This window comes from Musa acuminata, chromosome BXJ1-5, assembly GCF_036884655.1.
Source record: "Musa acuminata AAA Group cultivar baxijiao chromosome BXJ1-5, Cavendish_Baxijiao_AAA, whole genome shotgun sequence".
NCBI lineage: Eukaryota > Viridiplantae > Streptophyta > Magnoliopsida > Zingiberales > Musaceae > Musa > Musa acuminata.
The window spans coordinates 10,449,218-10,474,238 of record NC_088331.1 but is presented as its reverse complement, the minus strand read 5'-3'; the positions used below and the strand labels follow the sequence as shown (position 1 = coordinate 10,474,238).

General features: G+C 38.0%; 1 protein-coding gene across 2 annotated transcripts; it reads left to right on the top strand.

Annotated features, from left to right (window-relative positions):
• The first annotated feature begins 583 nt into the window (after positions 1–583).
• Positions 584–24,958, top strand: LOC135673751 (regulatory-associated protein of TOR 1-like). Of its 2 annotated transcripts, XM_065183013.1 has the most exons (24): positions 584–1,270; positions 5,926–6,028; positions 7,880–7,962; positions 8,043–8,201; positions 8,298–8,414; positions 8,515–8,672; positions 9,532–9,686; positions 9,821–9,965; positions 10,067–10,145; positions 10,316–10,417; positions 11,026–11,109; positions 11,220–11,330; positions 11,530–11,883; positions 11,963–12,152; positions 12,494–13,111; positions 13,209–13,538; positions 13,655–13,778; positions 16,510–16,590; positions 16,745–16,869; positions 16,964–17,109; positions 17,201–17,302; positions 23,698–23,783; positions 23,991–24,075; positions 24,231–24,958. In XM_065183013.1, exons 1-24 carry the CDS (start codon positions 956–958, stop codon positions 24,567–24,569), a joined length of 4,191 nt encoding a protein of 1,396 aa, XP_065039085.1. In that variant the 5' UTR covers positions 584–955; the 3' UTR covers positions 24,570–24,958. The 2 variants fall into 2 exon arrangements, with proteins under 2 accessions (XP_065039085.1, XP_065039087.1); XM_065183015.1 differs by lacking the exon at positions 16,510–16,590 and having other exon boundaries at positions 585–1,270.
• Positions 24,959–25,021: the final 63 nt, after the last annotated feature.

Sequence of the window (25,021 nt, the reverse complement as noted above, 5' to 3'; positions counted from 1 at the left end):
ATAAATGAATAATACTAAAATATATAAATGTCTGATGGGTAATAGTCAATATCCTTAGCGATTCGAACAATAAGTCATCTCAAACTTTCAGCGATACTGTCTTCTAATTTAATCTACTTCAGCTTATAAGTCACTCACCATCACTGCCTTCTCCACGGTGGTTCGCTCAGGAGCAAAAGGTACAGTAATGAAATCCCATCTCACTGTTGGATATGGTGACGCAACCCAAACCTCCACGTAAATGAACTCCTCGTTAGCTCAACGTCACCTTTAACTCCTCGGGTCGCAGGATACATGACAGCTGGTTCGGTGCAACCGAAGCCTACATCAGAAACCGTTCTCCCGCTTTTAATCTGTCGTTGTTTTCTCTTTTTAATATTTATCTCCTAATAGTCGAACATTTGGAAAAAGAAAGCTATTAAAAATCATTTTTTTATTATTGGAATAATAAGTTATATATATATATATATGAATTTGGCCGGTGACTTTATAATAATAATAATAATAATAATAATATTATTATTATGATTTCGATCATGTTTTTATCCCGTTTGCTCGCGTCTTTTTCTTCCTTTCCTATCATTTCCCGTTTCCCTCCGCCTTCAACCCCGCTCTCTCTCTCTCTCTCTCTCTCACACACACACATATACACGCGCACACAAGAAAATTCTAGGGTTTCAATTCTCTCTTTCCGAAACTCGCCTCCATCCCCAAGATTTCTGTAGCTTTCCGGAGGAAAGGCGGCTGGGGTTCGGAGAGATGGATTGCTTCTCCTTCATCTTGCGGATCGCCATGCGTCGCTGGGCAACGGTACTCGTCGAATAGGCCGCGCCGCCCGGCTCCACCGATCGGTGCCAGGGTTTTGCAAGGTGGCCATCGGGGTAGAGGCCTACCATCCGGGGGGCGATGACGACGGCCCGGTTGGGGAAGGGCTGAGTTATCGGGCTTTGAATCGATGGCATTGGGAGATCTGATGCCGTCCAGGTTGTCTGGGTCTTCGGCGTCCGTTTCGAACCATTTGGATGGATTGTCCGGCGGGGAGGACGGGGCCGGGGCCGGGGATGCGGCCTCGCAGAGGACCGAGCCTGAGGTGGCGGCCCCGGCAGGGGCCAACCTGGGAGTGAGGGCGTCTGGGGCGACGGCTACTGGCATGGCTTACTTGCCCCACACGGTCGTGCTATCCGATTTCCGGCATGAGGGCTTCGAGGATTGTGCGGCGGTGGGGCCGTCCGACAATGGTTTGGTGTCTAAGTGGCGGCCCAAGGATCGGGTAATTTGTTTCTGCAACTCCTTTTCAGTTTCCTTTTTCCAAATGCTATGAATTAGTAGCCTTTGGTGAAGAACAGGTGAAACCTGTGGTTTTTTTTTGATAATCTATGGCGCTATTGTCGAGCAAAGCAATTCTTGAAACAGGAGGGTTAGAAGTATGAAAGAAATGTTTGAAAGAGAAAGAGGAATGTAAACAATCTAATTGATGATTGGTTCTTGGCTGAATTCAGTTAGAGAACTTTACTTGCATTTATTGATATTCTGTGATGGAATGGGAACTTGAAACCTGCTGGAAGTGGCAATGTTCTGCATCAATTATTCGTCAAGAAATATTTTTCTGCTGAAAACTGATTGGGTTAGTTTTGATTTGTAATATCAGGTGATTAAATTTATGAGTCATTTGGTTGCAGAGATGATAGTTTATTTAGTGAAGGTTTCTTGTTTGTGAATGTGAGGGTAGTGGGGATATACGTTCCATTTATTTTCACGGCGCAATGATGTTTCCTTGACAGGGATCTATCACCTAGATTATCAGAAGCAAGGTAATGTTTATTGTTCAGATCTGAAGCATGTTGTTGCAAGTCTAAGGAGAGAGAGAAGATATCAGAGGAACTTGCTTTTGTCTTTGCTCTTGTCTTCAGCCTTTTCTTTTGGCTAATAGTTTGAGGTAATTGGTGCTATGTCATACTTATGAAATGGTAGGATCCATAAAACAAGTTGAAATTATGAAAACATTAGGAGGCAATACATCTGTTTCGAGCAAAAGAGGCTGAGAGAAAAGAAACCCTTTTTTTTAGTAACAAAAGAGTAGAAAAGCATTTTGGATGCGAATTTTATGACTACAATGACCTGTTAGGACAAAACTCTTTTCCATGTTTTTTATGGTGATTAGATTTAAGAGAAATTGGCACAATGAAGACTACAGGGAAACATAATAAATGCCCTTTTAAGGTCAACTTCCTTTCACTAAAGAGGCCATGGAGACCATGTCTTTTGATGTGAAACAAAAAGAATGAATTATATTCGTAACTGATGATGTTTTTTGTTTCACTACTGAGGAACTGCAGGAAAAATGCTTTTGCCTAGATGCCAGTTTACACTAAATCTAGCAGCCGCTTTGCCCGGCATGCTATGACAATCGTAATGTATTAATTTATACTGTTTATAGGTGCCGTATAAGTTGTCTATTGGCTCGTATACTGTTAGTTATCTTGTAGCTATATTTTGTGGTGATCGTCCTTGCATTAAAGTGGAAGAGCATGTACGTACCTGCAGTTGCAAGTAACATGCCTTGCCATACATATTATTCACTGTCATCCTGATTTATCAGTTTATTCTATGTATCTGCAGCTGTAAATAGCATGCCTTGTTATGCATATTATTCATTTTTCATCATCATACTTCATCAGTTTATTTTAGCATGTAGTCTATTAAACAAAGTAATGCCTTAGTATTCTTGATTTCTTTCCTTTTTGTTATTTTTTAATCTATGTAACAAGGATTTCCGTGTCATGCACCGGACCCATGTCGGTCCCCGACCAAACCACTACATACTTGTCGCTATCGGTGCATCGACATGTACTGGTGTTTTGAAGAAGAAGAATGAGAAGAGGAAGGCACAATGGAGGAAGGAGGAGGAAGAAAATGGAGGAGAAAGGAAGAAGAGAAAGGAAGAAGAGGAGGCGGCGGAGGAAGACAGAGGAAGAGGAAGAAGGAGAGGAGGTGATGGAGGAAGATGAAGGAGGAGGACGAGAAGTGGCCTACTCGATAGGCGGCAGTGCGTGGTGGCGGTGTGTGGCTAGGTCATGCGATGTGTCCTGCATGTGTGAGATGCAATTAAGGCAAAGACGGTGCGTGACGGCGCTGTAAGGCAAACACGATTATACAGATTTTTTTTCTTTTTTATATGGGCAGATTCGATTGCCCGAAATGGGGGCAGTCTGCCGAAGCATCATTCCTTCCTATGTACCCTATCTATGTTTTGTGTGTGTGTGTTTTTTTTTGTATTTTTCCAATTCCTTCTCTTTGCATTTTCTTACTTCTCAAGCTATTCTTTTTTATGGGTAATCCATACTAGGTTTTAAGTTAACAACCACCAGGGTGATTAGCACTCTAGGTAACCTTGGGTTTCCTCCAAGTTATGTCTCAATCACAACCTCTTTCACCCTATGGCTATTAGAATTATGGTCCCTTGTGCCTGAGAATATGATGATTGATGAGTATAATTTAAAGCAAGGATTTTAATTTCGAATGATACCGCTCGTGCCGGTCCGCCAGCAGACCGTTACGCGGACCGCTCACTATCGGGTGATACCGTTGATCTAGCCTCGTATCAGACGATACAGGGCTGTATCGGGCGGTAACGGTTGATTTCTACCATCGCTGCCCTCTATCGGGCAGTATCAGCCTGGTTGCAGCGAGGGAAGAAGAAACGTCGAGGGAGAAGAGGGAAGATCGGGAGAACCTCGACGCTTCCTGATCCGTCGTTGCCCTCCCTCGATGATCTCGATCTAGGAGGTAACAGAGAGGCGGTGGCTTGGCTTCTTTTTCGTCGTGTTCTTCGTTGAAGGATGGAGATGCCTGAGGCCTTCATCGCGTTCTTCGGAGATGTCTGCAGCCTTCAACGTCTTCGTCGAACGTCGCAGATGAGGAGAAGACCGCGTCTTCTCCTCATTTGACGCGACGAAAAGAGGAGGCAATGTCGCCGCGGCAGTGTACGACTCCGTTTTCTTATTTTTTATATTTTATATGCGGTCTTCTCCTCATTTGACGCGACGAAAAGAGGAGGCAATGTCGCCGCGGCAGTGTACGCCTCCGTTTTCTTATTTTTTATATTTTATATTGTATACAGGGTGTACCGCTCGGTACTCCCGTACCTTACTGCATCGAGCAAAGCTCAAAACGCCGGTTCGGTGCGAAATTAAGAACCTTGATTTCAAGTCTTTGTATGGACACTATAAGTTCATTCTTGAATTAGGTAGACTCAAAGATTGGAGTTTGTGTAGAATTCCCAAGTTATTATATTCATATGCCAATCTCGCATGTTTTACAATCTAAATCTGCTAAATTTTAATGTTTCCAGTGAAATATTTGGTTCTTCATTACCTTTGAAGAGTATTTTGCAAAATCCAAATTATATAACTTTGTTGCTTCATATTTTGTACATTCAGCTTATGGTTTGTTTTCACCTGTTATCATAATATACTAATATGGAGGACAAAAAAAAAAGTTCATATGCCCTAAAACAATTCTTGAAAATAGTGGAACTTGTGACCTTGATTCACGAGATTGTAAAGTTATAAAAGGTAATGTGGTGAGTAGGGAGGATTGAGGAGGTGGTGGAAGGAGATAAGGGAAGTGTATGAGGAGAAAGATAAGGGAAGTAGCAAGAAAGGTAGAAGAGCTGATGGAAGTTAACTATAAGATAACCTTCCTTGGGCCCTTTTTTCTTCCCATTGGCTCAGTAGGTTATTTGTGCTTTTAGATAATCCTCATTTTCTATTGCGTCTCTTTCTCTTCTTTTACATACCTTAACAATCTGTTGGAACTTAAAAAATTTGCTTCATGTTGCGTGAACATAAAATGCAATCAGTAAGGCCCGTTTCTCGCTTGCGTGTTTTACTTTTGATGTTTTTGCATAAGTTGTACAAGTGCCATGGTGCAATATCAGTAGTGACAACAACCATGCACTAGTTTGCTTTGGTAACATAGCCTGTCTGATACCTCAGATTTAGTCCCATAATGGATATGGAAGACCAGTTTTAGGCTTATGAATTATGGATCTAGTTATCCAGCGGGACGGGTCGTGATAGCTTGGATATACCCTGAAGTAGTTTGCCTATCTTTAAAGGCTGCTGGAAATTAGCACAAGTTATTGTAGCTTATTTTGAAAAAGTGAAATTTTATGGGATTCAATTGGTTTAATAGACAATATTGGGATTTTGTTATTATAGACGATATAACTGCTAATTTTATTTTAGTTTTAACATTGATACAAAATAACAAGGTTGTCGTTGCTGATGGTTTGTAGATATCTGGGTTCACTACATTTGCCATGCCCTTAAACAGTGGTACTGCTTTCATTATTCATTTTCATGATGTGGTTTCTTGAGCAGACATTTTGCTGCGTGATCCTTAACAACTCGTGTAATATTTCTTGATGTGAATTTATTGAACGGTATTTTCTTTTTTTTATTGTTACTATTATATACCAATGTCAATTATTGGATGCATAAAATTAAACTTTCTTTTTCCTTTTTTCTAGTTTATTTATGTGATTCTTTACTGAAGTTTGCTTTGTGGATATGGCTGTATTTGTGGGAAATGATTACTATTTTGTACTCATGGTGCAAATTCTAATTTTCTTCTTTCGGTGGCTTTTATTTGTGCGTTTTAAGCATTTTAAGGTATTATAATATCTATTCGCACCTGAATGCAGTTTACATGGAGATTTAGGCTGCTAAATTTGATGCTAGTGGTCTCTTTGTGTGTGCACTACCATGATTTTTGAATGTAGTGATGATTGATTTTATTCTTTTTACTCTTTATTTTTTATGAGATCCTATGGACATTTATATATATTTACAAATATGCTTTTCCTTGCATTCCATTCAGTTTGAATTATGATGTTAAATATACATATTATTTTCACTGCAGATGAAGACTGGGTGTGTTGCACTTGTGTTATGTTTAAATATTGGTGTTGATCCACCAGATGTTATAAAAATTTCTCCATGTGCCCGAATGGAGTGCTGGATGGGTAACTTGGGACTTGTTTCTTGTGTCAATCTCTTAGAATTCTGTTCATTTTAATTTTGATAATTCATTTGTTGATGTTTTGGCTGCCCTGATAATGGTTAATTTTGTTAAGATTTCTGTATTGAGTTTTTAATTTGAAGAGCTATCTATATCTGTAGTTTTCTTTCTCTAACTCTAATTTATTAAGTCATGTTTGATTCCTCTGTGCCGTTGTTGTTGCATTTGGTAGCCCATTGTGTATACACCTTTTGGTATGGATGATACTTAGTGTCTTATGTTTGTCATGTTTCAAGAGATCTCATATTTTGAAACTGGTATATGTACTTGTTTTGTAATAGTTGAGTTGCATGTAAATAGCAAGGATCAACTAAATCATTTTTTGAGATCGAAGGCATCTAAACCATTAATCTTCAGAAATTGCTATGTGCAATAATTTAATTTTGCTATTAGGTTGATGCAATGTTAACTTTTCTGCTTTAAAGCACATTACCTGAAACTCACAATAAAATAGTTGTGGCTCATTCTGTTGTAACTCGGGCAGTAACTATGGATATTGGAAAGATAACCTTATTTCTGAGAAATAATTTTAAAGTGCTTGTTGAAGAAAATATTTGTCTTGTGGACTTGTATATTTAGTCCTTAATTTGGAAATATAAACCGTGCTTCTTGGACTAACATCATGTGATACTACAGCTGACATGTTTTATCTTAATTTGATAATTTCTTCCTTCTCCTTGTTTTGGTTGTTTAAAAGTTCTGGAACTTGTAAGTTGCTATCATATGATATCAATAGATACTGACAGCTGACACATTTTATTTTGAGATCCTCTTTGTATTTTCTTTAACGAACTTTATGTTTGATAAGATTTAAGTTGTGAAATCTGAAAGGAAATTGTGGTTTATTATCATAAAACTAATTGCTGTTCCATGATAAGGGGGTTTTCTCCAATATGCATAAGCTAGCAACCAGCGTAGGGGTATTCTTTGTGTTCATAGTATATGAGTTGCTTTGACAACTGGCTAATGTGAAGATGAACACAACTTTTAATGCTCTTAATGTTTTTTCTGGATTGTTATGTTTGTAATTTCAGTAGTTTCACCAAAATAGATAATTAATGTTTCTTTAATATATTCATATACTGTATCAGGAGATGTTCATAGGAAACCAATAGGTGCGCTGGTTAGATAAAGTGAATGGATTACAAGTAGATGCATTAGGAGAGAAAAAAAATGATTTGATTGACTAGCGATATTTGTTGTCGTCGTCAGGAGCTTGTTCTTGTTGTTGTAAACTCAGGAAATATTTCATATCATGGACCAAATTAGATCTGCAATGATTGTGGATATTTTCGGTCTGGTTCACGTGAGTCATTTAATTAAACTTAAAAATTTTATCCTATAAACGAAAACGAATGAGGATACTCAAAATTTGAGCTTCTTATAGGATTATGACTAGATATCGAAACTATATTTACTTATTATTGTCTTCTAGAAGAAGAGTGTCATTACAAGGGAAATCTCTTGGTCATTATGGCAGCAGTTGATCTTTACACTGCAACAAGGTTGATGATTCTTTTATGGTATAAGACCTATGTGTGGTATCCTCTGAGGCATCTGTAGTTTATCTTCTTATATAGGTTGCATTCTTCTGTTAGAGTTTGAAACTTCTATGCATGTTTAATTGTGACCTTATACTCAGTGTACAACTTACCATGTTTTAACTTATTGTTGCAGATAGTAGTTAGTTGGTCTACTTGTCTCTGGCTAAATTTTTGTTACTTGTCCAATCATGCTCCTGACTTGCATTTGATTTTAGTTATACATACTTGAACATTGTTTTGTTGTTAACCAGATCCATATTCTATGGCTGCTCCAAAGGCACTTGAGACAATTGGGAAGGCATTGCAAGTACAGTATGAACGCTGGCAACCTCGGGTAGGCCTATTTTGACCTTTGGTGCTATTGTATTTCACATTAGATTTACTATTGGGATATATACTTTAATCGAATATCAGGCTCGTTATAAACTTCAACTGGATCCCACCGTGGAGGAAGTCAAGAAGCTTTGTAATACCTGTCGCAAATATGCTAGGTCAGAAAGAGTTCTATTTCATTATAATGGACATGGAGTACCGAAGCCTACATCTAATGGAGAAATCTGGGTTTTCAACAAGGTTTTCTCCATCATACTAGAATGGTGATTTATGCTGGATTTAAAAAAAAAACTTTGTTTAGATGTCTAACTGTCATATTTCTTCCATTGAAAACAGAGTTACACACAATATATTCCATTGCCTATCAGTGAGCTTGATTCTTGGCTTAAATCTCCTTCAATATATGTTTTTGACTGCTCTGCAGCAGGGATGATCATCAGTGCCTTTTTAAAGGTTCACGATCGCATTAGACAGTCTTTATGTGTGCAATTTAAGAAGTTGTAGTGTTATGCTATATTTTAATGCTTTTTAATGCTGTATTTTGTACTTTTAGCGGCAAGATTCGAACTCTTCTGGTGCTTCTGCCTCATTTAAAGACTGTATTCTGCTTGCTGCTTGTGAAGCTCATGAGACTCTTCCACAGAGTGCTGAATTTCCTGCTGATGTTTTCACATCATGCCTTACAACTCCAATTAAAATGGCATTGCGATGGTCAGTTTTTTTAACTGTATGTACTTTTCTCTAACTGACATGTCTGTTTTCTTGAGGAATATATGAACTTTTGCTCATGTGTTCTAGTTGTATTGCAACTTCCATGCAGACAAATTCTTTTCACTAAAACAAAAATTAGGGTGTAACTGGTCTCTAAAGTGGATGTAGGTACTTGATTGCTTTGTTTAGTGTCATTTCATTAGCTTAGGCCATCCTCCTTGTCAGAGTTTCGAATGGTTGACAAATAATTAAAATCAATTTCCAAGTTGGGGATGCAAGTAGACTGGAAAATGGATGTAGGTAAAGCATTGTGATCTTCATTTCACTAGCACATGCCTATCCAAGTTAAGGTGGACTTTGAGCCTTGTCCAGTTGGACAATTGGCCTCTAAAATGGGATAAAAATGATGGAAATGTTGAGTGTGATATCATATACTTGTCTATTTCAGTGTTTGATTGAATTTATCTTGTCTGAATTCAATGGCTGGTGCATCAGAAAATAGAAGCCAGCTTGAGTTCTAATTGTTTTGTGTTGGTTGGCCTGATTTGTTTGGTGAAATTCTTTCCATTAGCTGTTCTAGGCACACATCTTGTTCTCCTTTTATGTCTGTCTTTGAGTGATTGCTGCAAGATATTAACTTCATCTGTTTTGTTTGTTTCGCTTGTGATATGTTATTTCATCTATAATTTTTTTTCCTAACATGCTCCTGTGCTTTATGGATTTGTGAAGCATGATTTTGTTGCATATATGGATACCTTGGCATAACAAAAAGAACTTGCATATTATGTAAACATCTGTAACTTATGGTGACTTTTAGTTTTTTTTGGAGTGTTTAACATTCATCTTCTTTACTGCTCAGGTTTTGTTCTCGCTCTTTATTTCACGGATCTCTTACCCATTCTCTTATTGACCAAATTCCTGGCCGTCAAAATGACCGAAAGACACTTCTGGGAGAGCTGAACTGGATTTTCATTGCTGTTACTGATACGATTGCATGGAATGTCCTACCTCATGGTACTGTCGATAATGGTTTTTGTTTTTTAAGGTTGATATATTTTTTGAGCATTGAATTCCAGAATATTTTGGTAATTAGAATCCAGTGCTAAAATAAAGGATGATACACAAAGTTATTAAATGTCATTGTGCAGACCTTTTTCAGAGTCTGTTTAGGCAAGATCTGTTAGTTGCTAGTCTCTTTCGCAATTTTCTACTCGCTGAGCGAATAATGCGAGCTGCAAACTGTTCCCCAGTTTCTTATCCATTGTTGGCACCAACTCATCAGCATCATATGTGGTAACCATGTGGATGCAAATTTCTATCTCGTTTCTTATCTTTTGTGTCATCTTATACCTTTTATGATGCCGTGTTTTAGCATGAGTATTGACTTCTTGTAGGGATGCATGGGACATGGCTGCTGAGATTTGCTTGTCTAAGCTCCCACAGCTGATTGCTGATCCAAATGCTGAATTTCAGGTTTCATTTTGTTATTTTTGAAATTATTTACATTGACATTAAGTTTTTCTTTGTGGTAGCATCTTGATCAGTGTTACAGAGGCGGCTAGATTATTCATTGTATGCTGAGCTGCCTTTTTCTTTTTTCACCTTTGTTATGCTGGATTGATATTTTGACTTGTTTGAATCAGCCAAGCCCTTTTTTCACCGAGCAACTGACAGCTTTTGAGGTGTGGCTGGATCATGGTTCCGAACATAAGAAGCCACCAGAGCAATTGCCAATTGTTCTTCAGGTATATGCAATCACAATAAAAGAGTACCTCTTGATTTTGTTTCATTGTTTCTTTTATCTTTTCATATGCTTTGCTGCTTTCTGATGCTGAGTTTAGCTTGCTTTGTAAGGTGGGTACTCAACCAAGTACCCACCTTTGTAGTGGTTTCTAGCTTTGTAGAGAGAGTTGGTTATATCTCTGAAGAGAGATACTTGGATTATGCCCACAATATTGCCTCTAATTAAAATGCAGGAAGTGATCCATTTGGCTGTCCCAAAATAGTATATGACAGTTGCTTGTTTTAATTAAACCTTTATTTCTTACGTACATAATCATTTTATGATTGGAGTCCTGGAAGTTCTCTTATTTTACTATCATTCTATGTTCTTGCTTGTCATATGACTGACGATGTGAACCTTGATTACGAAATCACTAAAATGGATTGACATTGCTGTATGGACTACGAAGTAAATTTAGATGAGTCTGTTGTAGTTCAGTGTAGTTTGTTTGCTGTTTCTACTATCCCTAAGATGTTTCAGTTCTATATGTTTGTACAATTTCCTGTTTCTCTTTAGTTTGTTGCTTTTCTGTTTGTTGTTGAATTCCTTCTTTTATCTCTTTTTTTCCAGGTTTTACTAAGTCAATCTCATCGATTCCGAGCACTAGTACTCTTAGGAAGATTCCTTGATATGGGAGCTTGGGCTGTAGATCTGGTTTGTTATTGCTGATTTCTTGTCTTTGTTCCATCTTTTGCACATGTGAATGCATTTAAATACTTTTTTTGGGATGTACATGCTTCAACTGAATACCTTGGATCTTTCAGGCTCTATCTGTCGGGATCTTTCCGTATGTTTTAAAACTTTTACAAACTACTGCAATGGAATTGCGTCAAATTCTTGTGTTCATTTGGACCAAGATTCTTGCTCTTGATAAGGTATATCTTTGGTTGGGTCGGCCACTAGTTGTTTCTGCCTCTTTTTATGTACTTGGAATTTTATTGATGATTGTTGAGTGGTTTGGACTTAATAAAATGTGGAGAAAATAAATGCACTTTTTCTTGTTAATTTAATATTTATGGCATCAAATGCTGTAGGACAAATGACTAATTTATAGTTTTTTCCCTGCAATATCAGTCTTGTCAAGTAGATCTAGTGAAAGATGGAGGCCATGCATATTTTATCAGATTTCTTGATAGCATGGATGCCTATCCGGAGCAGCGAGCAATGGCTGCTTTTGTTTTGGCAGTTGTTGTGGATGGACATCGGCGGGGACAAGAAGCATGTATTCAAGCAAATCTGATACATGTTTGTTTGAAACATTTGCAACTTGCTAATCCATGTGATGGACAAACCGAACCTTTACTTCTTCAGTGGCTTTGTCTTTGCCTGGGAAAACTGTGGGAGGATTTTCCAGAAGCGCAAATTATAGGTATGCAAGCAGATGGACCAGCAACAATTGCACCTTTATTGTCAGAGCCACAGCCCGAGGTAAGAATTCTTTACATGTTTGTAATCAATATTTTAGTCTGCCAATATCATTTTATGTATTTTAATGTATGTTTGTCAGGTCAGAGCTGCAGCTGCTTTTGCATTGGGCACCCTTGTTGACGTTGGATCTGTCTCATTTGGTGATGGACATGGAGGTGATGAGGACTTTGATGATGATGAAAAAATAAAATCTGAGCTGAATATTGTTAGAAATCTTCTACAAGCTGCTGGGGATGGGAGTCCCTTGGTTAGGGCTGAGGTCGCTGTAGGTATGTGCAACAATCCAAATTTTCTTAGTGTGTACATGAAAGTCTAATATGCTCCCCTGAGGCCTCTCTTTTTTTTTTGTGTACTTGTAAAAAGGGGTCTATTTCAAATGTGCTCCTTGAGACCTCTCTCTTTTTTCGTGTTCTTGTTAAAAAATAGTTAATCCTTGAATTGTATTTTGTATTTTATCTTTTGTTGACCCAGTTTTTTTTTTTGCTCTTATCCTTTGGCTTTTTAAAAGATGGTTTTGCATTTTTTCGGTAGCAAATGAACTATTTGACTTTGATGAGTACTTTGTTTTTAATTTGATTTGTAAAACAATATTCACATAATTGTTTGGCAGCTCTTGCCCGCTTTGCCTTTGGTCATAACAAGCATCTGAAGTCAATTGCTGCTGAATACCTGAAGCCTCAGTCTAACTCCCTTCTGAGCTCCTTGCCATCTTTGGCTAATGTTAATAATTTTAGTGGCTATTGTCCCAGTCAACTGATGCAGGTAGGAAGCACCATTTCCTCACGTATTGGTCCTGTATTGAGAAGTAGTAGTGACAGCACTGCTGCTGGTCGAGATGGTAGGATATCGACAAGTAGTCCCATTGCATCAACTGGTATGATGCATGGTTCTCCACAATCTGATGATTCTTCTCATCATTCTGACTCTGGTATATTGATAAAAGAAACTACTACTAATGGGATCATCAATTGCTCTAGATCAAGAACTCTTGACAGTGCTCTATATTCTCAGTTTATTTTGGCCATGTGTAATATCACAAAGGATCCATCTCCTCGTGTTGCGAACCTTGGCCGAAGAACACTCTCTATAATTGGTATTGAACTAGTGGTTGCAAGAACTGCAAGGTATGGTGGTGGGGGTATACACCAAGGAGATTCTTCAGCTCCATCTCAGTACTCTAATCTTTCTGGATTGGCTCGCTCATCTTCATGGTTTGACTTTAATGCCGGTAATTTTTATTCTCATTGTTCGAGTTTTAATTGGTAGCACTCTATAATTGGTATTGAACTTTGCAGTTTTCACTATAAAATGATTAATTGATGCAGGTCATTTATCAATGACATTCCGGACACCTCCTGTTAGCCCTCCTAAGCAAAATTATCTGACAGGATTGCGCCGAGTGTGCTCTTTAGAGTTCAGGCCACACCAACTAAATTCTCCAGATACTGGATTAGCTGATCCACTTATAGGGGCTGTTGGATCTTCTGAGAGTTCTGAACGTAGCTTACTTCCACAGTCAATTGTTTACAATTGGAGTTGTGTTCATTTTTCAAGGCCACTTCTCGCTGGCACTGATGACAGTGAAGAAACTGTTGCTAGGAGAGAAGAAAGAGAGAGAATGGCTTTGGATGGTATAGCCAAATGTCAACACTCTTGTAAGTAGGCTGATATGTTCAATTTCTGTTCGTTGTATTGTCTAAAAAGTTAAAATGATGTTTGATCATGTTTCTTTCTGGGCATGTTTGACTTTTCTACTGTATACTTGATCCAGCTAATTGTAAACTTGGTAATCAAATTGCTAGCTGGGATACCAAGTATGAAACAGGCACGAAGGCTGCATTACTCTTGCCTTTTTCTCCTTTTGTGGTCGCTGCTGATGAGAAAGAACAAATCAGGTAATTCGGGTGGTGAACTCTTTTCTCCTTCTATTATTCTCTTTGGTTTTAACATTATAATAGTTTTTGGACTGTATTGTTCTATAGCAAAATTTCATGTTGCAGTATGTCTCTTGAAACTGCCTTGTTAGATTATAGACATGCATCAAGTAAGCTTGGTCTGATTTGATCGATGACCTCATGGTTATGTTGTTGCTTGTTGACAGTTAGTAGTTATGATGCTGAACTAATTAGACTGTCCATGAAAATTTTGCTTATTCTGAAAAAGATTTCGCCTCTTGTTTGTATGTCACATTATCATACTCTTAATGTTTTAAGTACTCATTGTAATCATTTGGTTATTAGCAAGGATACAGGTGATGATTACATAATATTTTATAACAGATTGTTGATTTTATCTATTCTTTGGATCTGTGAAATTTTGTTTTGTTAGAATGTCTCTTTTAAAGAACTAGATTGTGATTGGTGTAGATCACTAGCTTTTGAACTCTCTTCTTTTTGGTTTTGGGAGGAAGATGAGGGCATAAGTTCAGTCATCTTGTCCCAAAATCTAAAATTTGAATCTCAGTAGCGCATTAACACAAAAACGGAGAATGGAAGATAACAAAGTCTTTTAAAGCCTTGTATCTTTGGAAGTCTTAGGCTTGGACATTCACTTGCACAGAAAAGAGAGGAGATGATTAAGGGCAAATAGGAGGGAGAAGAAAGAAAAGAAGGAAAGATCACTTTCCCTTGTTTGGATTAATAGAAGAAATGTATCATTTAAAGTCTGTTGTTATATTTCTGAACCTTTGGGGAAAAAAAAGGGACTAGAACCAAATGAAAGAGTGGCTCTCACCACATTATCACAAATGTTTTTGAAGTGTTAGGTGAAGTGTCAAGTGTTTTACTTTCTTCCTCGTATGTAGACTTAGAGTGAAGTGAGTTTTTTTGTATGACATGAGATTAATTTGATATGCATGTCACTGAAGGATCATTTAGAAATCTCTTGTCATATCCTTACACCTTTGGGAGAAAGAAAAAGGGGTCTGGAACCAAATGACAGAGAGGTCCACAGCATATGGCATCACAAATGTTCTTAAAGTGATAGGTGATTTGTCAATTATTTTACTTCTATAGAGACCTAGTATTAAGCGAGTTTTCTTTGTATGACTTGTGATTAATTTTAGATGCATGTTAACGAAGGTGATTCCAGTCGTGTGGGAACTGAATCAAGGTGGCATTCTTAAGTCAAACCCAGCTCAAACAGATCAGAATTGGAGTTTGAAACCAAACATATCTACCTGATAAAGTTAATAGTTAATACCTCTCCACTTGTTAAAATTATTGTGGTCAGACATGAGAAATCAACAGTATCTTCATTTTCTCTTGTATCCTCCCTATTTCTCTTCATTGAAATCGGCTACTACAGGCAATGAAAATAAAGTGAAAAATGGTAAAGGGCACCAGTTCGAATAAATGTTCACCATGGTTAAGGAGCATGTGACCCTGGAGAGAGATGGAAGGGCTGCATTTATGGATTTTTGATATCCTTGGTCTGACTTTTTGCCAGACACATGCACCATTGTTTGAACCTCTGATGTGCTGACCTGCCAAGCAATGGAAAAATACTGCTGCTAATGATCCCAGCAGGTTCTCCTATGCTAAAGTCAGTGTCTTACCAATGTGGGGATGTTGAGAACTCAGAAAGAAGTTCAAAGAGTGAGTTGGCCTCCCCATTTCTTGTATGTGCCCTGTTTTTTATATTGGTCAAACAATCACTTATGTGCATTTGTAACCATGGATGGCAATAAATTAAATCCAACTAAAGGGGTTTTTCTGCCAAATCTGTGTTGATTGATCACATTAGTAGTTGTTGATAGTTATAGAAAGATCAGTCATCTGGTTAATAAATTAATGACTGATTTTTCCGGGACAGAAACTGTTGCTTGTCATTTCCCTCCGTGTGACCTGTCATAGGTTTATCAGAGGGGCTCATATATAATATCCCAATCACATATATAGTTACATAAAATTATATATAATTATGTGTTATCTTCTAGTGTTTTCCTATTATTATTATTATTATTATTATTTGATATTTTTCTCCTTTTGTTTTCATTTTATTTTAATGGATTCTGATTCCATCAATTCAATCCAGCCCATAGGATCACACTGCCATGGGCCAATCCCGATCCCATCTTTGATTTTTCAAACTATGAAGTTGATCCTTTCTCAATATTTATTTATTTTTTAATGTTTTTAAATACAAGAGGATGCGTTTAAAAATATGTTGTTTCCCACCGCCCTCCTGGAGTCTTTTAGAAAGTCATGGTGTTTTCCTTTACATAAATTATTTGTAGGAAGGTATATAAATGTTTTTCTTTTTAGTGCTCTTGATTAATGATTTTAACTTTTAAGCAAGGTCTGCCGTACCGGACCGTACCGCCTGTACCGGTCCGACAGGCCAGCGGTACGCGGACCATCCTGTACCGTACCGAGCACTGTAACACTGTAGCAATACTACAGTGCTCGGTACCCCTGAGTGTACCGAGCGGTATACCGTACCGTACCGGTACCGAGCCCGGGTCGAAATGCCGGTACGGTACGGTATGGTACGGTACGGCAGACCTTGCTTTTAAGTACTATTAAAATCATGGTATATAGCTTGTTATATATGCTTTGATGAGTTTACAGCTTTCTGTATGTGTGGCTTTCCTTGCATTACTCAGTATATATGTTGATGTGGTAGGGCTTTAATATTGGGTCATGGCTTTCCTGTGTGTGTATGCGCGTCGCTTTCCTTGCGTTACTCAATGGATCTGTTGATGTGGTAGGTTTTTAATATTGGGTAGTGGTATTGTATTTCGAGCTTGGTATTAAGAGTTACATGGCCTTTTAAGTGTTTAAAATTTGAGGTTCCTGTTTTAACGCTTTTTGTGATGCAATTGATCAATAATTTATTGATCAATTATGTTGATTCACAGGGTATGGAATTATGAAGAAGCTACTCTTTTGAACTGTTTTGATAATCGTGAGTCATCTGATAGAGGAATATCTAAACTGTGTCTTGTGAATGAGCTTGATGACAGTTTGCTTCTAGTTGCTTCTAGTAAGCCACCTTTCTTATATTATTAAGCAACACCTGTAGCAGTAGAATGCCTCTTGGTATAAAACTTTGGTTGGGATAATCATGTGTAATGTAGGTGATGGAAATGTTTGCTTTTGGAAAAATTACACCATGAAGGGGAAGCAGAAACTTGTGACAGCATTTTCTGCCATGCAAGGTCATCGGGCTGCTGTTCGTGGCACAAATGTAGTCGTGGACTGGCAGCAGCAATCTGGTTATTTGGTATGATATTTTCCAAATATAAATTGCCTTATGTGAGTATCTGGTGAGTTATCATGAATGTGGTTCTGACTGAGCATCATCTTTGACTTAGTATGCTTCGGGTGAGATATCATCAATCCTGGTTTGGGATATGGATAAAGAGCAACTTGTCAGCTCTATTCCATCATCATCTGACAGTAGCATATCAGCACTGGTGAGGCTTGTCTTGCTCATTCTTTTTTGTAGGGACTATTTTTATGTTAGCATAGACTGCATAGTCATGTGTAGCTTAGTTCATATGAAATCCCAGCCTTTATATGCTTTTCTTTTAAAGAGGCCTTCATGAGCCATTTAGTTTTACCACCTATTTGTCTTTTTTCTGCACCTTCGATTCTTCAACATCGATGTCTCAGTATTTAATTATTTTGGAATTCTTTGCTTAACATGGTTAAGATTATGCATGGCCAGTAGTGGGTCTGGTTGGGAATGTGTATCTGTTTGTTTTGACCTGCTGGCATGATACTTGTATTGGAGGCATCTCACTAATCTAAGAGATCCACTTAGATTGGATAGCAGTAGATTCCTTCTAGTCAAATAGAAGGTCTTTTACCAGTTGGGTCAGGATTTGCAGCTGCCTGCCCATACCCAGGAATTTGAATTTCATGCCACACAATGTAATTGGGAGATCTTCGGTCATCTTTATTTATCGGGGTAAGGCTGATCATAGTGAACGTCAGACTGCATTGGCGAGAGCCTCATGCACCAAGGTGCCATGTCTTCATATTTGGGTTTCTAACTCTCTAATATTTCCACTGTCAAGGTTTTCTTGGTAATCATTATAGGAACTAGAGAATCTCAACTAGAGAGCGAGTTTGGTTATGCATGACCACAAATCTGGAATCTTTGCCTGGAATATTCTTTCGTCCCTAGGATTCAAATCTGCCAACTGAACTTGACATTAAGTGTCCAATGCATTGATTTTTTCCTTTAGAAGTCATGTTATAGTCTTGTACTATGTGCAAGTGGTAGATGTGGAATTTTTAAGCAATTTTTAATGGAATTGTTGGTCTCCTTTACTTTGTTTATTAAATTGTTAAAGCATTTTTTTTGCTCAAATTATTTGGTAGCCTATTATAGAACTTAAGAGCTAGATTTGCTTAGTATGAGTTTGCCAGTATCCCAATTCTGACTGCTAGATTGGTCTCCCTTCATCTGGCATGAAGGTTTTGGATGGATCATTGGCTGCCAGTATTACCTATAATTTGTCTTTCTACTTGATGAGTACACCATATATTGTCTATCTCAACTGGGACTTTCTGAGATTCTCTATTCTATTCCTGTGTAAAGGAATGAATTTCCTTGGTTTCCAATCTAAGATGAGAGGACCATATAAATATTAAGCGGCTTATATGTTCTTCATGAACTATTTTGAATCATTAAATGCTGAGCTCAAACCTTGGGAGGATTGCAAATCATCAAGCAGCATATAACTGTGAGAGCAAATATTGACATGGATCTGTTATTATTGTATGTTTGATGGCCTACCACTAAAAACTGTTAAAATATGACTCATAGAATGGTTCATCTCCTATATTAATTGCCAAGTGAGAGTTCCTAAATTACTTAGAATAGCCCTTGACCTTTAATATGTTTTTCTTCATTAGTTTCTTCATTATATTAATAACTAGCTACCCAGAATTGTACTAGTCCACTCAAATTAACAGCCGTTTTGGTTAAGCATCTTACTTTTATTTTCTCCCCTTATATGAGTAACAATTTAATGCGCTGTGTGTTGTTTGCTCCTTTGACCTCTAAATTGTTCTGTCGTTCTTGTAGTCTTGAACATATGACTTCTGTAGCTTTATGTGAACATGGATCACTTTGGCCAATAGCTTTATGCACAAAATTATTGTTTTTGGTTGTTGACTATGCTTTGTTGAGCCATCTGCTTTGGCCAAAAACCACGATATTTTTTAACAATTTATGAAAGCTGTACATGATATAATTTTTTTGTGAAATGGAGTGAGGCCTGCCTTAACCCTCAGTAAATGTTAAACTGACAAGGAAAATATATACGCTCTCTTGATTGGTCTATCTTAAAACATTTATCATGAATTTACATTATTTTTAACAATAGGCCCTTGGGAATTTTTTTCTCATCACATTAGTTCTCTAGGTTTGCATACAACTACATTGATTTTGGTAAACAATGCTTTAGTTGGAGTAATGCCAGATGAAAGAGGATTTCTATGATAGTTTTTATTTCCTTTCAAGGGCTCATGTGCCAACGTCAACACTGATGCTTCTGTTTGGGCCACATTTCTTGGTTTAATATATTGTTGATCTCACCAAGAAGTAGATCGGCTGAATTTGGTGTGGGCTATACTACCCATCAAGCTCACCGTGCTTTTGTTTGGGGCACATTTCTTGGTTTAATATCTCGTTGGTGTCAATAGGAAGTAAGATCAGCTGATTTTGGTATGGGCTATACTACCCATCAAGCCCACCGTACTGAACTTATTGTGTGGTAAGCTAGCCAATACTGATGGTAACCCTATTGCCTTGTACCAATATCCCGATAGGTGTCACTTAATTTTTTTTTTCTTTTTTTCCCTTTTCTCTCTTCTATTCCATCTCTCTCTCCCCCCTCCCCACCTCCTCTTCTTGATTGAATCGTTGCCATCTCCATGTTACACCTATATCCTCTGCTTTCTCCTCTACTATTGCCTCATCCTTCTTCCCTCTTTTGTCTCTCTCTCAGTCCTCCCCTCTCCCAGCTTGACCCATATAGGCCTATACAGGGATATACTAATACACAATATGTCTAACCATACTAATCTATTCAAGGACTAATATCGATACTAGCCTGAGATTTGAATCGTTATTGTATATTATTTGGTAAATTTCTGGATGATCTTTGTTGACATATGAACAGGGTAATGTATGATAATTTAATGAATCTTTCACTTATTTGAAGAAATGTTAAGAGTAGGGGTTTAAATAGGCACCTGGGTGCTCGCTTAGGTGCTCTGGTGAGGGAAGGTGAGGCCCGAGCGCCTCACAGATTCGCCAAGTGGCATGCTTTAGTGAAGTGTAGCCTGGGCGCTTGCTTGAACCCAAGCGTCGGGCGCCTCGGGCGAGCGCCCAACTGAAACGATGCAATCGAACCAGACTGTTAAGTCTAGTTCGGTTAAATAGTAGCTAGTTGGTTCGATTGAGCCAACTAAGCTACATAATGTTACTATACTTGCAAAACCCACCCCTCGCCCCCTTGTGTGACCTCGAGCCATAAACCCTAGCACAATCGTTGCCTCTACCGTTGACGCTTCCTCTGTCGCTACCTCCGCCGTCGACGCACAGGACCGACGCTTCCTCTATCATCAACGGATGAGTCCGAAGGTCTAGCTTTCATGCGTAGTTCCCTCCGTCGCTGCTGCTTCTGTGTGCCGCTCCTTCCACCGTCGAGGGAGAGGACCACCGATGGACATATCTGAAGCCTCCTTTGCCCATGACGCCATTGTCTGCAGCTTCCATTGCTAACGCTGTCGCTATCGCCATCCGAGGCTTTCTCCATCATTGCTACTGTCATTCACAGCTTCCTCCATCATCGCTACTGTCGTCTGAGGCTTTCTCCGCTGCTGCTACTGTCGTACGAGGTTTTCTCCGCTGCTACTATCGTCCGAAATAGATTAATTAGAGGTCTCCTGGCCACCTGCACCATTTGTTTTTTTTTTGGAAATCTGTTTGTATTTGTAAGATCTCAGTTTCATGTTTGCTAACGGGGTGTTTAATCATAACTTGCTAAAATTGTTTCGGCTAAATGAAATAAGATTATTTCTGCCCTTGGCCTATCTCTTTCTTATAGACGACAATCGTATGTAAACTTGATTTCATCCTAGTCACTTGTGATCTTATTCAAGGATTTTGTAAATGTTGTTTTATCGACACAAGTATGCATTAAGTTGAAAGGGAAAAAAGGGGGAACAATGAGAAGAGAGAGACAAGAGGGCTCCAATCAATTAATCTATTTCTCCGCCACTACTATCGTCCGAAATAGATTAATTGACTGAAGCTTTCTTCAGTCAATTTAATGTCATATTTTTATTTATATAATCATATTTATCAATTGTATCATATATTTTTTATAGTTTAATATTTCAGAGTGTCTCGTTTCACGTGGTCTAGCGCCTAGCGCTTTTTAAATCACTAGGTGAGAGATAACCCTTCACAACTTATCAATGGATATAACCCTTTTGGTACGTATATTTTATCCATCACGCTTGGTATCTTCAATTACATTTTTCTCAGAAACTTCAAATACTACTGAAAGACATGTTGACATATTCAAATGCTTTTAAGAGAAGTCCTAATGTTCCAACCAGGGTTTGGCTATTTCTTTTAAGCAACATCTCTTATTGACCAATTTGTTAAATTCGTAGGCCAAGGTTTGGAATATCGTTCGGTGTAGTTCATCATGGATGGTATTAGTGTTTTCAAAAGGTGCTTGGGTGAAGTGAGGCGAGACTTGAATGCCTCATAGCACCTCTTGGCTAGGCGTTTAAATGAAGCGTTGCAAGGGCGACTTGAGCCCTTGTCCACCGTTGCAGATTCATCCACTTCATCCGTTGCCCGTTTCCACCTTTCTCCACAGCCTTTCGTCATTTACTTCTCCATCTCTCTTTCTCATTTTATAGCCTACCCTTTTGTTACTCACATTTTAAGCACTAGAAGTATAGTGATAAATGGAGTTACATCAAAATGTTAAGGTTTTATTCCAAAAGTAATGAAAAGAAGAAAATAAAAGGGAGCTACCATGCTGTCTTTTATTTGCCTTTTTAGAACTTAAATTAGGAATTGAAACCTCAGTCACTTAAGTGGTCTGAAGAAAGGGGAACATTTGAACAGCCATGTAGCTTACTTGGCTGGTATAAAAGAGGAAAGGCTGGGTAGGTGTTAGGTAGGTGTTGATACAAGAGATGTAATTTGGTACTTGTGATTCCAATTTGATGTGGCATTTTTATTTTTGTGATCATATTTAATTATTTATCAATGGTAATATATATATTTAAAATTTTAATATTGAAAGCACCTCGTTTCGCTTGAGCGGGTGCCTAGGCAAGCGCCTAGTGCCTCGAGCGTTTTGGGACCTTGATGTTTATCACTTTTAAAAATACTTGGTGGTATTTTCGAATCAGAAATACCGACAAGCAGATCAGGCTATATTGTATAGGGCTTGTATTGTCTGGTACATGCCCTATACCGGGCAGTAATTTTTCTATTTTTCAGTCCCTTTTTGTGCTTTTTACAAGACTCGGTACGTACCAACGTATCAACACATGGTATATTAGTATAGCTTGGATCTACTCTGGACGACTGCTATGGATCTAGTACCTGAAATTGAAACCTTGACACAAGCTATATATTATCAGTGAACAGATTTCTATATAAAATTCAGCAACTTCCTTAACTTCGATGCATTTAATTTGCTCCGGTCTACTATATTAGTTGGTGTGAACTGTGAAGTGTTATATTACTTTTTTAATTGCTTAGAGCTGTATGTACCACGTATTACCTTATACTCTAAAGTTAGTTTGCTTCGGCGTCGAAATACATGCAATGGTCACAAATCATGCCCTAATGTCTTATCAGCTTTATAGTTAATTATTCATTTATATTTTAAAAAGATATCTATGTAGTAAATTACAACAGAAAGGTGATAGGGTGGACTCAAAAAGGGCACACACTATTCATGCAAGTTTTTAGTTAATTATGGTGCTCTTGGAACCTTTTTGATAATCTGTACATGATAGATAGTATGATGGTTTCTCAGCAATTGCAGACTGTTGCTCCTAGTTGTCAGTGTTACTCCTTTCTGTCATTAAAATATCACATTTGTAACATCACTATATTTTGAATTGCACCACTCTCCCCCATATTCCCTCATCTTTTTTTGCACCCAAATATTTTACTGTGACTAACAATCTATTTCTCCTTGTTTTTAGATTCTTTACCTTTTGAGTCATGAATCACTGCCACCATGTACATTATAACTATTATATTATATACTCAAGCTACTAATAGGTTACATCAAAAAGTATTAAATAATTCCAACATTCATGTTTCATGCTAATACATTTGTGATAGAGAAAACTAACGTAGTCACCTATAAATCTGTAATGTTTTGTCCTTTAAATTTTAGTTATGAATAGAATCTAACTTTCATGTCTGTTCTTTTGGTACAACTTTTTCTTGTTCTAGAGCTTGGCAAAAATATAAGAACATATGTACCATATATGCCAGTATTGTAGGTTGTCAAGTGATGTAAATTTCCAGATTTGGGTTTGTTTTAGTTGTTTTTCTATAGAACTAGACTCAATTGCTTGAGCAGATGTTGAAATTTGGTCTTCCATCTGATGTATGGGGTTAAAGAGAATTTTTTAGAGCTACAAAAGTTGGGTTTTTGCAATGTATAATCCGGTATTTATTGTGTGAACTCTGGAGATATTTTAACTCTTCGTGCATGTTACTTTGATTTTTTTACATTTGTCCTTCTGCATTTGTTCCAACCATTGTTTGTTTGGCAATGTCTGAGTCTATTCTATCTTGCAGTCTGCTTCCCAAGTCCACTGGGGTCATTTAGCAGCTGGCTTTGTTGATGGTTCAGTAAGAATATTTGACATTCGCGCTCCTGAAATGTAAGAAGCACAAATACTCATTCATGACTACAGGCCTGGTTGCTTTTCTGCTATTAGATCATCTTGCATTTTTCAGCCAGTTACTCTTTAGACAACTTAATGTTTTACATGTATATGATGAGCCAAGGAAGGCATTCTTGTTTGCATGCACCGTCAGAGAATCCTTTGTGATTTCTTTTGATGGTATACTCTCGTCTGGTCTTGTAGGCCTGTTTGCACTGCTAGACCACATACCCAAAGGGTGGAAAGAGTTGTTGGGATTGGTTTTCAACCTGGAATTGATCCGACCAAGGTCAGAAAGTTTTCTATCTTGAACTTTGTAAATGATCCTTTGCATTTTTCAATCTGAATTATTGATCTTAGTTGGATAACCTAATTTGGTGAAGTTATCTCAATCAATTAATATGGGTTAAATGCTTCAGTCCATGTTAATTTGTTCATGTGTAGATTGTCAGTGCATCTCAAGCTGGGGATATACAATTTTTGGATATAAGAAATCAAACTGAGCCATATCTCACTATCGATGCACATAGGGGCTCTCTTACTGCATTGGCAATTCATCGCCATGCTCCAATCATTGCAAGTGGCTCAGCCAAGCAGATAGTTAAGGTCTTCAGCCTAAGAGGAGAGCAACTAAGCATCATCAGATACTATCCTACATTTATGGCTCAGAGAATTGGTTCTGTTAGCTGCCTCACTTTCCATCCATACAAAGTACTCCTTGCTGCTGGTGCAGCCGATGCCTGTGTTTCCATTTATGCAGATGACAGCTACCAAGCAAGATAACCGTATGCTGTGGGTTTTCATTTAGAACATTTGACATCTAACCAAGGAACATGGATCTGGCAACCAGACAAACTGAGTGAGCTGATAACTGCAGCTATACTACAGATCATCAGATTTTGGGGTACATAAACCTCTGGCCCTGCATGTGAAATTTGTATCTTACAGCGTTCATTAGCCTCCTCCTCAGAGGGTCACACCTCACCCGAATTCCTGCATCGCTGCTGGAGGCTCCCACAAATAATCATACCTAGGTAAAAAGATGTAAATAATTTCTTTATTTGAATGGTTCTCTTTTTTATTTATTTTCTTTTCTTTTGCTCAGTTTGTAAAAGTGCATAATTTTCATATGATAAATTAAGTACAGGTGGCTCTTGGGGCTGGGTTTGTGATATTGGGTGTTTAAAAATTTCATGTCTTCATGCCACGTTCTGTTTGGTTCATTCAATTTTGCT

What these genes read in the sequence shown, in the direction of transcription:
- LOC135673751 (XM_065183013.1), top strand. Translation starts at nt 956, where the DNA reads ATGGCATTGGGAGATCTGATGCCGTCCAGGTTGTCTGGGTCTTCGGCG. An exon ending in ACTCATCAGCATCATATGTG is followed by an intron (nt 9,966 to 10,066) that starts GTAACCATGTGG and finishes GACTTCTTGTAG; the next exon opens with GGATGCATGGGACATGGCTG. An exon ending in GACATTCGCGCTCCTGAAAT is followed by an intron (nt 23,784 to 23,990) that starts GTAAGAAGCACA and finishes CTGGTCTTGTAG; the next exon opens with GCCTGTTTGCACTGCTAGAC.